This window comes from Panulirus ornatus, chromosome 44 (genome assembly GCF_036320965.1).
Source record: "Panulirus ornatus isolate Po-2019 chromosome 44, ASM3632096v1, whole genome shotgun sequence".
NCBI lineage: Eukaryota > Metazoa > Arthropoda > Malacostraca > Decapoda > Palinuridae > Panulirus > Panulirus ornatus.
This window is the reverse complement of record NC_092267.1, coordinates 5447247-5460039: the sequence shown is the minus strand read 5'-3', so window position 1 is coordinate 5460039 and position 12793 is coordinate 5447247. Positions and strand designations below refer to the sequence as shown.

Genomic DNA, 12793 nt, shown 5'->3' with positions numbered 1-12793 from the left:
CTCTCTCTCTCTCCCTCCCTCCCTCTTAAACCCGCAGAAAACGTTGTGGAAAATGAGACAGGAGCCTTGGTGAAAGAACGTTCTTATAAGAACGTTCGAAACGTTTTCAGTAATACAGGCAATGAGGCCATGATATAGAAAACGTTTTAGTGAAAAGGATGTTAACACGAGGGAACAGTGAGTTACTTGTGAATGGGTATAGAGGGCGCTTATCTTAACGAATACCCTTATAGCTACTGATATAATAGTTATATATATATATATATATATATATATATATATATATATATATATATATATATATATATATATATATATATATATATATATGTATATATAGAATATATATATATATATATATACACATTGTATATACCCTAAGAATTCTGGAGTTCTCCTTCGCCATGCAGTCTCGTATAGTTCGTAAAAGTGTGGTATGTATATACATGTGTATGTGGGTGGGTTGGGTCATTCTTCGTCTGTTTCTCTACGCTACCTCGCTGACGCCAAAGACAGTGATTAAGTATAATAAATCAATATCAAAATCAATATATATATATATATATATATATATATATATATATATATATATATATATCAGCAATTTCTGCCATATCTCCCTTAACCATTATGCTCCACACTCCACAATATCATCTCCACGCCACGACCACCACCACATAATAATTCACCTTCCCTCTCCCTGTACCACATACCACACCACACCCTAATTCACTCCCTCGGACCCTCTCGCGTTCCCACCACACAATGTAGAATGGCAGACCTCAACCAACACCCTTTCCGGAGAGAAGGGGCAAGATAGACAATGAGCCTTCAAAGATAGTGGCTCTCTGGGGGGTCTCTCTCTCTCTCTCTCTCTCTCTCTCTCTCTCTCTCTCTCTCTCTCTCTCTCTCTCTCTCTCTCTCTCTCTCTCTCTCTCTCTCTCTCTTTTTCTACTCTTTAAAAAGAGCTATACATCTGCGGTCCTACCCTCTTTTTTCTAACCATTCTCACTATTTTTTTTTTTTGATACAGACATTGGCTCACTTCTGGTCTCCTAGTCGTAGAAGGCGACTAAAAGGGGAGGGAGCGGGGGGCTGGAAATCCTCCCCTCTCGTTTTTTTTTTTTTTTTTAATTTTTTTTAATTTTCCAAAAGAAGGAACAGAGAATTGGGCCAGGTGAGGGTATTCCCTCAAGGCCCAGTCCTCTGTTCTTAACGCTACCTCGCTAATGCGGGAAATGGCGAATAGTTTGAAAGAAAGAAAGAATATATATATATATATATATATATATATATATATATATATATATATATATATATATATATATATATATATATTCCTATGAGTCCACTTGGACTCAAAATTGTGATCCTTCCCAATATATATAAAACCCTTTTATCCCTGAAATCAGAGATTTCTCTGAAGTCCTCCTCGTAACCTGGTTGTGTAAGGAACTGAATCCTCCTCATACATCAATATTCAGATCTCGGTCTCTGTACCTTCCCCCACCGTAAATATGTTCCCTTGTCGCGTTCCCCTTAATTCCTACAGTGCAAATGGCATCTCCTTTCCGTCTGACACTGCCATGTCGCTCTTCATTAGCTTCCCTCTTCAGAAAATGATTTTTTTTTCTTATTTCCTTAATGAGTTATACATATATATAAATATAATAGTGGGATTATTACTATTTCCCCCAACCCTGTACACTTGCCTTGACGTCCTTCCATCTCTGGTTTCAGATGCAAATGACTACCTCGTGTGTGTGTTTGTGTGTGTGTGTTGTACACCTTCGTCTCTGTGTTTTCTTTGTGGCTGTCGCTCCCCCAAACCGAATTCCAGCGACCGTTTTTAACAGCGGATATGTTTTATATCAGCGAACAGACGAGAGAGAAATCGAGTGGGGGCTATCAGAACTCCCGAGGTTAAAGATCAATTCCACAGAGAATGGTTGAAATAACTTACGAACGAAACCGAACTATTGGTTCACACACTCTCTTTTAATCCAAGGTGGTCTAACCTGTGGTCCACAGACCACTAGTGGTCCGTGGACCATCTCCCAGTGGTCCGTTGAAGGAGGATGAATATGTAGATAAATACACAGATAATCTCTATCATCAGCATTATCTCAGATAAAGAATTTGGCTGGTTTCGAGTGTTTGACCTTGACTGAATCCAGATCCGGTGTGTTAATGGATACATACTGAAGGTGGTCTACAGACACACTAGGGCGGGGTCTGTTTGTGGTCAACATGACATAGAAAAGCTACGAAAAAAACAAAAACAGCTTCTTTCTTTGGAAAGCTGTGCATCTTCGAGGTTTCCACATTCCTATGCAACATTTTACAACGTTAAACTTAAGCTAACATTTACGTTCCACCATATTGCCTCGAGGTACTTAAAAACTTTAAGGCGTACTTAAAGGCTGGAAATTGCTTGTAATAATTTGTAAGTAACGCGGTTTTTCTGGAACTCCTTCTCTCCAATTTGCAGTATTGAAAAAACTTTTTTTTACACACTGGGAAAAAATGTTCTAAATTTTCCATGTCTTCGTATCTTTATTTGATCTTCATATTGGTCTATCATTATGGGCGAATCTCTGACTTTGATATCTTACAGTTTCTCTCTTTTCTCTCTGCCATACTCGATCGCCGTTTCCCGTCATTAGCGAGGTAGCGTCAGACGAAGATAGGCCGCATTCGCCCACATCTATTCTCTAGCTTCCGTGTGCAATGCACTGAAACCACAGTTCTCTGTCTATCGTTATTTGGTGCTAGGAATCTCTCTCTCTCTCTCTCTCTCTCTCTCTCTCTCTCTCTCTCTCTCTCTCTCTCTCTCTCTCTCTCTCTCTCTCTCTCTCTCTCTCTTATTCCATCCTGAAATCCACCCCGTCTCTGCCGCGTCTCTATCCCGTCTTTGCCCCGTCTCTGCCCAGTGTCTAACTCGTCTGCCCCGTCTCTGCCCAGTGTCTAACTCGTCTGCCCCGTCTCTGCCCAGTGTCTAACTCGTCTGCCCCGTCTCTGCCCCGTGTCTAACTCGTCTCTGCCCCGTCTCTGCCCCGTGTCTAACCCGTCTCTGCCCCGTTTCTGCCCCGTCTCTCCCCTATCTCCCTCCCCCGTCTCTCTGGGTGATGAATACAGTCATTCACTTCGCGTCCAGTCGCCAGAAACCAGGATGGGCCTTGATCGGTGTGGGTGAAGAGGGTGGGTATACGTGGGGGGGAGGGGTATGGGGTAGGGCTCGATCCAGGCATGAGCTGTGAGGAAGTAGAGAGAGAGAGAGAGAGAGAGAGAGAGAGAGAGAGAGAGAGAGAGAGAGAGAGAGAGAGAGAGAGAGAGAGAGAGAGAGAGAGAGAGAGAGACGGGTGTTTTTACTAGGAGCCTCGACCAGAAGGGAAGGGACGGGGTTTGAGGAGGTGAAGAATTCTGGGGAGGAGGAGAGTTTGTTGGAGAATTCTTGTTGTTGAAAGTGTTGACTGCGAGATAAGGTTTCAAGAATGGTGGTGGACCTGGCCAGGAGTTTGGTGGCCAGTCGTAGTGTGGTGAACGAGTAAGGACGAGATGGAGGTAGTGGGAGCAGCTTGGCCGATGGTGGAGCCTGGTTGTGTCGCGTGTGTGTGTGTGTCTCTCTCTCTCTCTCTCTCTGTCTCTTTCTGTCTGTCTGTCTGTCTCTCTCTGTCTCTGTCTCTTTCTGTCTGTCTGTCTCTCTCTCTCTCTCTCTCTCTCTCTCTCTCTCTCTCTCTCTCTCTCTCTCTCTCTCTCTCTCTCTCTAACTCTCTCTCTAACTTTGTCTAACTCTCTTTCTAACTCTGTCTAACTCTCTAACTCTGTCTAACTCACTCTCTCTCTCTCTCTCTCTCTCTCTCTCTCTCTCTCTCTCTCTCTCTCTCTCTCTCTCTCTCTCTCTCTCTCTAACTTTGTCTAACTCTCTTTCTAACTCTGTCTAACTCTCTAACTCTGTCTAACTCACTCTCTCTCTCTCTCTCTCTCTCTCTCTCTCTCTCTCTCTCTCTCTCTCTCTCTCTCTCTCTCTCTCTCTCTCTCTCTCGAGGTACTTCCTGGCCAGTTAGTCCATTGTGGTCGTGGAGTGACCTCGGTCTACGTCACTGCAGTTTCCTTCAGGTGTGGAGGGGGAAAAATAAAGAAAAGAGAGTGTAATTTGGATCAGGTTTCTGTGGGGTAAAAAAAGAAGCGTAGTTTGGGCCAGGGTTTTTTTTGTGGAAATATGATAGTTTGGATTAGATTTTTGTAGAAAAACAGAGAGCACTTTGGATCAGATTTCTATAGAGAGAATAAAGAAATAGCTTAGATCAGATATTTTTTGTGAGAAAAAAAAAGGATTTTAGATTTTAGATTTTTGTTTCCCTGTTCAAAAAAAATTAATCATTCATTCCAGTGTGACTTAGAGTTTACATGATTTTTGACATTTCCCACCAGATGGTCATTCATACAATCTCGTATCTCCGTTTCCCACCCCTCACTGTGTGCTCCTCTGCTCTTGGCTAAATGAAAAATAAAAACATTCACCCGAGTATCGACCTCTGGTGAAGCAGCCATGACGGAATAACTGACGCGAAAATATTGTATTTTCGTTAAGACGACAGTTCTCATTTCTCTCCAATTTTTTTTTTTTTCAGTATCTCTAACCTCACTTTGATCACCAGAAACTTCCGAGAACCTCCTTCGAAGAATGTATATATATATATATGTATATATATATATATATATATATATATATATATATATATATATATATATATATATATATATATATATATATATATATATGTATATATATATAGTCGTCCCAAATTCTTTCACTTCGGAAACCCATCTCATCTCTCTCTCTCTCTCTCTCTCTCTCTCTCTCTCTCTCTCTCTCTCTCTCTCTCTCTCTCTCTCTCTCTCTCTCTCTCTCTCTCTCTCTTTCTCTCCTCCTTAATCTTGTACTTCCTTGATACTGCTGTAGTCTTAACAACCCTTCAGCAACAGAACCACTTGGATTCTCCTTCCCAATCCTTTCACCTCATTTTCCTCTCCTCCTCTACCATCAACTCTCGGAGCCTCTTCCTCATCTTAGCTCTAACTGTAAGTAAAAAAAAAAAAAAGTTCCCTCCCCCCAAATTGTGCATCTCCTGTTACGCATCTCACAAGTCAACAGTCGACAAAGGCCATACTTTCATCTCGAACCACGAGCAACCAACAGGTATTACATTCTTTACCCATTTTCTTCCCCCTTTCGTAGAGGCAATACCTACTCCCTTCTTTTGGTTAGTGTGTTCCTCTACCTTAAGACAGCTGGTCATTTCCCACGACCAAGGAAAGGTATCAAAAGGAAAGTGGCGAAAATGTGGATGTTTTTCTTTTTGCCTCTTTCGCCCACTGCCAGCGATCCAACGAGAAACATGTTCTCTGGAATTTTCAAAATGATCTTTACGGATCTTGAGATAAACAATTGGGGGTAGACGAGAATATATTATTGACAACATCCAATTTTTAACCTTACCAGACGTCTGTATGGGTCTAACTCTACATCATTTGCTCCTGCCAACTGCTGGCTCCATCTAGCCACCAGTTTCCCCCCTGCCTCTTTTGACAAGAAGAGGAACCCTTCCAAGGAATTGTTGTTATGTGCATAACCTCACTGGCTTTCCTCTTCTAGATCATCCTGGATTCTTCCCACACTCGTAGATTTTCAGAAAACAGAATACCCGCCTTCAGAGATAAGTCTGTCCATATTTTCTTACGGGTATAGAACGAAAACGGGCGAGGTGAACGAATCCTTCGTAAGAGACATTCCAAATAGGGAGGGAGAGAATCTAGATGTATCATAAATGCGTTTGAATTATCATATGCCAAACACCTGATCGTTCAAATAAAGAGGAAACAGTCGGAATATTAGGGAGAAGAAGGCATATGGAAATGATAGGTATAGATAATGAATACAGAACAGCTCTATATTCAAAAGTAGGCCATGTTGTGGACAAATATTCAAAGAAAACGGGATTGAATATCGTAAATCCATTAGGATGTAATATACAATATTGTCAACGAACGTAGTGTAGTATTGTATAGGATATTGCATGTGGTGTATGTTCTCCCATATATTATGGTCAGTAAAGACGATACTGAGAAAAACGACTGTATAAACATCAAAGGAATTTTACCACTGTAAAATATATATATATATATATATATATATATATATATATATATATATATATATATATATATATATATATATATATATATATATATATATATATATATATATATATATATATATATATATATATATATATATATTCCTATGAGTCCACGGGGAAAATGAAAGACGAAAAGTTCCCAAGTGCACTTTCATGTAATAATCACATCATCAGGGGAGACACAAGAGAGAAATATAACAGTCAGTCGATATACATCGAAGAGACGAAGCTAGGACGCCATTTGCTAAACATGGGAATATCTTGATCACGCGCAAAATTGTGATCCTTTCCAATATATATATATATATATATATATATATATATATATATATATATATATATATATGGGAGCGGGTGGCTGGAAATCCTCCCCTCTCATTTCTTTTTAATTTTCCAAAAGAAGGAACAGAGAAGGGGACAGGTGAGGATATTCCCTCTAAGGCCCAGTCCTCTGTTCTTAACGCTACCTCGCTAATGCGGGAAATGGCGAATAGTATGAAAAAAAAAAAAAAAAAAAAAAAAAAAAATATATATATATATATATATATATATATATATATATGTGTGTGTGTGTGTGTGGAAGTCGAGAACATTATCTCGGAAAGCAAAAATGGGTATGTTTGAAGGAATAGTGGTTCCAACAATGTTGTATGGTTGCGAGGCGTGGGCTATGGATAGAGTTGTGCGCAGGAGGATGGATGTGCTGGAAATGAGATGTTTGAGGACAATGTGTGGTGTGAAGTGGTTTGATCGAGTGAGTAACGTAAGGGTAAGAGAGATGTGTGGAAATAAAAAGAGCGTGGTTGAGAGAGCAGAAGAGGGTGTTTTGAAGTGGTTTGGGCACATGGAGAGAATGAGTGAGGAAAGATTGACCAAGAGGATATATGTGTCGGAGGTGGAGGGAACGAGGAGAAGAGGGAGACCAAATTGGAGGTGGAAAGATGGAGTGAAAAAGATTCTGTGTGATCGGGGCCTGAACATGCAGGAGGGTAAAAGGAGGGCAAGGAATAGAGTGAATTGGAGCGATGTGGTATACCGGGGTTGACGTGCTGTCAGTGGATTGAATCAAGGCATGTGAAGCGTCTGGGGTAAACCATGGAAAGCTGTGTAGGTATGTATATTTGCGTGTGTGGACGTATGTATATACATGTGTATGGGGGGGGTGGTTGGGCCATTTCTTTCGTCTGTTTCCTTGCGCTACCTCGCAAACGCGGGAGACAGCGACAAAGTATAATAAAAAAAATAAAAAAAAAATATATATATATATATATATATATATATATATATATATATATATATATGTATATACATCATATTTACGTAGGAGTAAAATATTGGAAGCAAGAGTTAGAGAAATTTGCAAGAGGATTGCGAAATATGCAGAAGAGTGTAAAGAATTATTTTTACTCTTTTTTTTTCATTTCAGGAGCTGCGAGCAAAGGATGACCCCGGAATGCAATTTTCTTTGAGCATGTAAACTAGCGTGATGTTTGCAGGAACTTTACTCACAGGAGAATATATATATATATATATATATATATATATATATATATATATATATATATATATATATATATATATATATATATATATATATATATTATTCTTTTATACTATTCGCCATTTCCCACGTTAGCGAGGTAGCGTTAAGAACAGAGGACTGGGCCTTTGAGGGAATATCCTCACCTGGCCCCCTTCTCTGTTCCTTCTTTTGGAAAATTAAAAAAAAAACGAGAGGGGAGGATTTCCAGCCCCCCGCTCCATATATATATATATATATATACATATATATATATATATATATATATATATATATATATATATATATATATATATATATATATATATATATATATATATATATATATATATATGCACGTATTTTGTCAGGTATCTTACGACATACATATTTTTGACTCCTCTCTCTCTCTCTCTCTCTCTCTCTCTCTCTCTCTCTCTCTCTCTCTCTCTCTCTCTCTCTCTCTCTCTCTCTCTCCTGGATACCATTGAGAAATACCACCACGACCGTGGCGCAAGCCAACCACCTCAGTGGCTGTCGGGTGTCATTCCTTTACCCATTAAGATTGATTGCTCTCTTCTCCCCTCTATCTCCCCTCCCTCCCTCCCCTCCCTCGTCTTCCTGCCTGCCACTCACCCCTTACAACCTGGCTTCGAACCCACAACCATGCAGTACCTCCCTCCCCCTTCCACCAACCCCCGCCTCACACATCTAACTATATAACTACATATCACATATAACTATAACTATATAACTCTATGTACACAACACAGAGTTCGTAACCCTACTACGTTTTCGTGTGGTGATCGCTACGGGCTGGGCCTGTCTGATTATCCCCTTAACATCGTCTCGTGGAAAGTGATTTTTCGAATATTTAGAAACATTTGTTTTCACTGACCCAAGTTGTTTTTGAAATAGGTTTGTGTGAACGTATGAATAAAAGGTTTACACACACACCCACACACACACACCCACACACACACACACACACACACACACACACACACACACACACACACACACACACACACACACACACATCTATACATTCATCATCACAATATTCTGTAACTTTCACACGATCGCAAAACAGAAAACAAAATAATTCCTCCCCCCCAACCCGGATGACATTTTCTACAACATTTCTCTTGTCATTCTCAGTCATTAACCCTCACTTGTTCCGTCAGGCTCAAGTCGAGTTCTTGGCTCCAACGACCTCCTGCGGTTGTTAAAAGACCATCAGGGTCTTTGCGAGCCAATGTCACGGGTTCGTTTCTGCAAATGTATTTGCCTCTTGAGCACAGCTGCACAGTACGTGAGTATCGTTGGCACGGTTCTTAAGTGCGATGGTTCGAATCCTGTAGTGCGATCCGCGAGTATAGTGGTACGACCTTTGAGCACGACGGTACGACCTTTGAGCACAATGGAACGACCCTTGAGCACGACGGTACGACCCTTAAGCACGACGGTTCGACCCTTGAGCACGACGGTACGACCCCTTGAACACGATGGTACGACCCTTGAGCACGGCGATACGACCTTTGAGCACGACGGTACGACCTTTGAGCACGATGGTTCGACCCTTGAGCACGATGGAACGACCTTTGAGCACGATGGTACGACCCTTGAGCACGGCGATACGACCTTTGAGCACGACGGTACGACCCTTGATCACGATGGTACGACCCTTGAGCACGATGGTATGACCCTTGAGCACGACGGTACGACCCGATGGTACGACCCTTGAGCATGACGGTACGACCTATGAGCACGATGGTACTACCCTTCAACACGACGGTACAACCTTTGAACACGATGGTACGACCCTTGAGCATGACGGTACGACCTTTGAGCACGATGGTACGACCCCTTGAACACGACGGTACGACCCTTGAGCACGATGGTACGACCCGATGGTACGACCTATGAGCATAACGGTACGACCCATGAGCACGATGGTACGACCCTTGAGCACGATGGTACGACCCTTGAGCACGACGGTACGACCCTTGAGCATGACGGTACAATTAGAGGAGCCTGACCCGTAAACATGACCGTGTGACCTTTGAACACAACGATATGACCTGGAGCTGACGGTAAGACGACCCTATAACTTGATGGTATACAACCCTTAAATATGGTCAGAGGATTGGCTTTACACACACACATTATATATGTATATTTATATATATATATATATATATATATATATATATATATATATATATATATATATATATATATATATATATATATATATATATACACACAGACACACCTAATATCTGTAACCCGGTAGCGTCTATGCCAAATCCTTCAAACTAAGTGAAGTGTCATAGTTAGGCAGCCAAATATCTGTTGACAACTTAGCAAATTAAATGGTATAATATCTCTCGCCGCTAGTATTATTGCAACACACGCGAGGGAGTCGAAAAAAAAGAAAATAACAGTCCCGAATATTTTTTCCGTGGTTCGTTTCTCGCTGAGTTCAGAGTGTAAACACAGGCAGCGAGGGAGCCTGGTTGGTTTTGTGAATGAATTAATATTTGTATAACATGAAGAGAGAAGAGAGAGAGAGACAGAGACAGAGACAGAGCGAGAGTTGTGGTGTCTGGTAGCGACAGGGGAATAGTGGTACGAGTGAGGTGTGGCCAGGCAATGGAAATTGGGGCAGGGGTGGGGGATGGTTGGGTTGTATGGCAAGTGACTGGTGGGGTGGGTTAAGGGGGGGGGGGGATTGACTGGTAGGGCGTGGGAAGGTGTTTGGGACTAATTAATGGGACATGTTGGTGGTAGGTCATTTCAGGTGTTTGGACAAGCGATTGGCGGAGCAATTTGGGTAGGAGGGCAAATGGTTCGGTAAGGAAGGTGATTAGTGGGGTAAATAGATTAGTAAAGACACGACTGGTGGGGTGGGTGAGTGGCGGGGCAACTGACTGGTTGGGCAAGTGGTGTGGTAGGTTAAGTACCTGACTGGCTCAGTAAGTGGTTGATAGGGCAATTAAACTATTGAGGCGGATATCTTGTATGATGAGGCAAGGTCACACATATTGGGCAAGAGATCACGAAGGGTAAAATGACTGGTTGGGCAAGCGACTGGTGTGAGGGGGAGGTGGCAAGTGGAGACCTAAAGAGAACTGTAAATTGGTGGGGGACATGTGACTGACGCATTCATAGACTGATGAACGAGTAACTGGTAATGCAATGAGAAATAACACGAACTCTGAGACTGCTCGAAAGAAGTGGTCAAAACACATGACAGTCACTTAAACCAACTGAGGAGAAAAATGAAAATAATCCATGCTAGTCATATGACTTTCATCACGGTAAACTGACTATATTAATGTCAAAAGAATTATGTATTATCATTACAAAATGTCACTTTAAGACTCTGTCATGTCAACCCATTGATAAAATACAACTTTCAGAAAGACAGGAACTCTTAAAAAGATATCAAAGCTTCTATCACAACACGAATACAACCACATCCATGAGATTGTGGTTCTGACTTCGATATCTTTGCCTAAGTTCCATAACCCATTATGTTATTTCCTTCAGTAAAAAAAAAAAAAAAAAAATATATATATATATATATATATATATATATATATATATATATATATATATATATATACATTGACTACATCAAATGCTTCTTATATTTCAAAGAAAATGTTAGATGAGGATGGGATGAATGACATGGGAAATCAATGATATAAAAACTATCATTTCAGCTCCATTGACCAATGTGAGATAAACTATAACTTTGAGATGGAATTAATCCTTTCCAAACTTACCATTGTACAGTGTTTCCTGGTCGGTGGAGGCGACAGTGTCGTACACTCGTTGTGTGGTGTAACTTAAGGGCTGTTAACAAGCATGATTTCATAGAGGAATATTCTCAGATCTATTTACATACACGTGTATTCCCAAAAAAAAAGACAAAAAGAAAACAACAGAAAAACAATCGAATCCCTTTGGTCACCGGAAAGGGTCAGCGTGTTTATCTTGAAAAGAGGATCTGGTATTCAGATACATATCATTCATTCACAAGGGGTTTGAATAACTCTCTTCTAACATCCATCTGTATGTATACGATACATATACATCATATGGAACCACCGTGGAGTTGGTCTGAGGGTCGAAATGACGGTTCATACAGAAGGCGTTCGTGGAAGGCCACCAGACAGCTACATCTGTGCAGGTTTTCCCCCCCTTCGCCGCTGAGAGCGGACGCTGTCTCACACACACCCAGCGAGGCCAGAGGCACACTGGCGGGTTAGGTCTCCCTAGCCATAGATAAAACTACCCCACGCATGCGCACGCCGGCCCATCTTGAAAGACTTGGGACTGCGAAAAGGAAGGGGGGTTTTGGAGTGTTGGGGAGGAAAAGGGGAGAGGACTCAGTTTGGAGGTGGTGGGGAAGAAGAGGAGGAAGAGGAAGGTGGTGGGGCGATGATGTCAGAAGAGGAATCTAGAGATGAACGAGGAGATTAATGGATAGTGGTGGGGATGGTGGGAGAAATCAGGGGAGAGACCGATCTTGGAGGAGAGAGAGAGAGAGAGAGAGAGAGAGAGAGAGAGAGAGAGAGAGAGAGAGAGAGAGAGAGAGAGAGAGAGAGTGGGGGAGTGACTCTGTCCCCTTTCGCAAATGTAGATGTGTGTGTGTGTGTGTGTGTGTGTGTGGGGAGGAAGGGGGGTTTTGAGTCGTCGTTGGTGAGGGGAAACGGGTGGATGGCTTGGAGTTGCCTCAGATCCGCTGAGGGGGTGTTGTTCTGGTGGGGGAGGAGGAGGGAGGATGGAGGAGGTGGGGGAAGGGGGAGGGGGAAGGTGAGGAGGGGGCGCCACGCGCCTGCCTGGGCCTGGTCAGTTCCTCTCTCCTCTCCAGAACATTTGAAGAACATCAGCCATAACTTTGTTGTGGGGGAAGGTGAGGTGGTGGTGGTGGGGAGGAAAGTGGGGGGAGGGCTTGTTAGGGGGGGTTGGGTTAGATGGGGTTGTGTATGGTGGATGAGAGAGAGACAGAGAGGTGTGGGAGAGGGTGGGAGAGAGGTTGGGATCGAGAGAGGTT

At 42.0% G+C, this 12793-nt stretch overlaps 1 protein-coding gene across 1 annotated transcript in view; it reads right to left on the bottom strand.

Annotated features, from left to right (window-relative positions):
• LOC139762808 (uncharacterized) overlaps positions 1-11973 on the bottom strand; it is a 197309-nt gene extending 185336 nt beyond the window's left edge. The window contains exon 1 of the mRNA XM_071687963.1: positions 11520-11973. Coding sequence (XP_071544064.1) covers positions 11520-11522 — 3 coding nt within the window. The 5' untranslated portion in view covers positions 11523-11973. The remainder of the gene's footprint in view (positions 1-11519) is intronic.
• Positions 11974-12793: the final 820 nt, after the last annotated feature.